This window comes from Mastigoproctus giganteus, chromosome 5 (assembly GCF_048544385.1).
Source record: "Mastigoproctus giganteus isolate SK-2022 chromosome 5, ASM4854438v1, whole genome shotgun sequence".
Classification (NCBI taxonomy): Eukaryota; Metazoa; Arthropoda; class Arachnida; order Uropygi; family Thelyphonidae; genus Mastigoproctus; species Mastigoproctus giganteus.
Genome location: NC_143579.1, coordinates 190,817,586 through 190,820,975, shown reverse-complemented (window position 1 = coordinate 190,820,975; position 3,390 = coordinate 190,817,586). Strand labels below are relative to the sequence as shown.

General features: G+C 35.6%; 1 protein-coding gene across 1 annotated transcript; it reads left to right on the top strand.

Moving 5' to 3' along the window:
* Nucleotides 1–960: 960 nt before the first annotated feature.
* LOC150085952 (uncharacterized) lies at nucleotides 961–1,941 on the top strand. The gene has a single exon (XM_090374752.1). The coding sequence runs from the start codon at nucleotides 961–963 to the stop codon at nucleotides 1,939–1,941; it is 981 nt and encodes a 326-aa protein (XP_090230878.1).
* Nucleotides 1,942–3,390: the final 1,449 nt, after the last annotated feature.

The following is a 3,390-nucleotide window of genomic DNA, read 5'->3' as shown; positions in this document are numbered from 1 at the left end:
TGGACTATACTCCTTATCTATATTGATGATTTTCTAAATTGTTTTTAGCATTCGGCTACATTTTGATCATTATTTAATAAATAAAACGTATTATCATTACATAGTGTCTGGACTAAAAGCTTTATCTATAGTGATGATTTTATAAATTCCTTTACTAACCATTTGTTAATATCTTTAGACCCTTTGTCTACATTGGTACTTAAGTTCGAAACTCCATATCCTGAAGAGATTATGATTTTAGTGGTCCCTGAAGATACTGACCATGAAAGTATTCTTTATTTTGGGGGAGGGGTTTTAATGTACATTTGTTTTAATACATATACCTTTAGTTCTTGCAATTCATTATTATACTTATCTATATTTTTGGGCTTCTTATATAAATCTTAAGTCTTCTTAGATTATTACACGTATACTCTATTTATATAATTTAAATATAACCTGATATTCGCCATTGATTTTTGCATTAGGAATAATTTTCTTTTTCTGTACTCTTTTATTTATTTTACTTTTTTTTTTTTTTAAATCCTTCCTACTTTTCTAGCATCTTCTAAGCGTGGCAACCTATGTACCAAACACTGCAACGTTCTCTAATACATTCTAAAATGAATATTATATATATATATCCCTAACTTTAATCCATTGTGATTTCAGCATTCAAAAAAAAAAAAAAAAAAAAACCTTCTCAGAGAACACAGGAGGTTCAGCGTTTTACAAAAGAATGAAAACTGACAACAATGAGGTCTTCAGTATTTTAAACAACAATGACTAGTTTCACTGTCCATCAAATTTTTTCACTTAATTGTTTTTTTTATAGAAAAGAAAATAGGAAACTGAGGGTTTACAGAATCTAAATACAATTAGATTTGTGCTCTCCTAAAATGATTTTCTGCTTATTAAGTGAAAAGTTACCAACACTATAATTAATATGGTATTGTCTTTCTAAGTTATAGAAGAGTCATCATGTCTGAAGACAGAAGAGAAGTCATTTGTAAAGCTCTGTCCATTTTAAAAGTTAGGTATGAATTTCGTTACATAGAACGTTTGGGAAGCGGAACGTATGGAGACGTAGTAAAAATGTGGGATCCAATGAGACGTGAAGAAGTAGCAGTCAAGATTGTGGAGGAAAAAAATTTGACACAGTGGGAACTAGACCAATGGCCCAATTTGAAGCACCCAAATATACTTCCGCTTTCAGAAGTAATAGCATTAAAAAATAGCCTGACATTTTTCATAACGCCTCTTCAGCAAAAAACTTTGGGAGACTTTCTGTGGGATCCTGATTTTATGAATGACAAGTCAGCGTTCCATACCATAAAGCGATGGCTACAACAAACACTTTCTGGGCTGGAATATCTTCATTCCATTGGTTTCTGCCATTTGGACGTAAAAGAGGATAACGTCCTGATATCTTTTAACTCAACGGCACTGCTGAGTGATTTTTCCTTTCTCGCTCCAATAGACAATTATTTGCAACTGTCCGACGTAGGTTTACCATACTGCTATCGTCCACCCGAAGCTTGTGGAAGTCATCCACGGGAGCCAATTAACGGCAAAAGTTTTGATATTTGGGGATTTGGAATCATGGTCATGGAGACTTTCACACAAGGAACACTGTTACACGAAGTTCCCGATTGTACGTGTTGGGACGAGGATGTTCGTCCTATTCTTCTGGGACTTCTGAAAAGGGAAGAATTTTTTACTTATCTGGACACATCGCTTCCAATGTCTGAGATTGCTCAAGACGATGTTCATATCTGTCTTGATTTTATTATGAAATGCTTGAATGAACAACCAATAAAGAGAATAACTGCAAACGAAGGATTAAAGCACGGCTTCCTTAGCAACAATGAAGAAAGGAGTCATGAGTCAAATGTGGCCGATAAAAATCAAGGTATAAAACGACTTTCGCTAAACAAAATTTATGAATCATTTTTATTTTAAATTGAAATTTTAGCCATCAACATTGTCATTAAGTGTAGTTTATAACCAGGAGCGGTCCCAGAATTTTCTAAAAGGAGTTACTGAAAGTAGCGTCATGGGTAGTCATAATGATTTTAATCATCATATACAGCAGTAAAAAAATCCACATTATTTTTATTATTATTATTAGCTATATGGTGCAAGGAAGCATGAAGCTTATGCTGCACCAGCCAAAAAATATTCCCGAGTTACCATGAGAGAGAGAGAGAGAGAGAGAGAAAGAGAGAGAGAGAGAGAGAGAGAGAGAGAGAGAGAGAGAGAGAGAGAGAGAGAGAGAGAGAGAGAGAGAGGCATCACCAAGAAAGAGAAGAATGGTGATATCCAGCTCAGGACCCTGGGTGCGCCAAGCCCATAAGGAGAGGACTATAGTCCTTTTAGCCCTACCTGGGATTGTCTCTGTTTATAGCGGATAAGTACGAATGAATTGGGGAAGAAAAAGGATATGATAGGTTGACAGCTTAGAAAAGAACTTGCACTGTACGACAATCGCGCACGAGGAGAATTTTAGAGTTCTTCAATAGAGGCAGGAGAAGCGTGTACACATTTACTTACGGAATTCAAACCAAAAGTAAAAAAACATTCTCATTTTGATTATTCATGACAATACCTTCGGGGTGATTCCTTTAGTGTAGGCCTCAGAGTTATTTTCTAAGCGGTCGAAATCTAACCGACAGTTTATAATAATGCTACAATACAGTCCAGAGCATGATTCATGATTTCTCACGACAGGAACATATTATTTTTATGAGGTCCATGTTCATCTTTTTTCCCTCATACCTTCCCATATTTTTTGTAGGCTGTTGTATATATTTTAGAAAGTAGAAGATAAAAAGTGTAACATTAAAAATGTTTAATTATAATATTAAAGCGGAATTGGATGGCAACTTGATGGAATGGCAATAGTATTTTTATTATTTACTTTATTTGTCTCTCTATACATTAAAAAAGTTTTCCTCCTAATGATATTTATTCGAGCCAATGAGAGAAGGAAGTCAGGCAATTACGTCACTACAAATGCAATTAATTATTAAGAACTGCCTCTATAACGTTCATCCTGTTGCAGTGTGCTACTGCAACAGGATCTAGATAATTTGGGCAGATGGGCTAAGAAGTGGCAACTGAAGTTTAACCTTGACAAATGCAAAGAACTGCATATGGGTAGAAGTAACCCCAAAGAAACGTACCAACTGTGTGGTACTACACTTAAGGTGGTAGAAAATGAAAAAGACCTGGGAGTAATTGTGCAGTCAGATATGAAGTTTTCTGAGCAATGCAGACAGGCTGCCAGGGCAGGTCATGGGGTTTTGTCAATGATATATAGGAATTTTGCTAGCAGGAAGAAGGAGATGATTGTCCCTCTGTATAAGGCAATGGTCAGGCCACGCCTTGAGTACTGCGTACAGGTCTGGA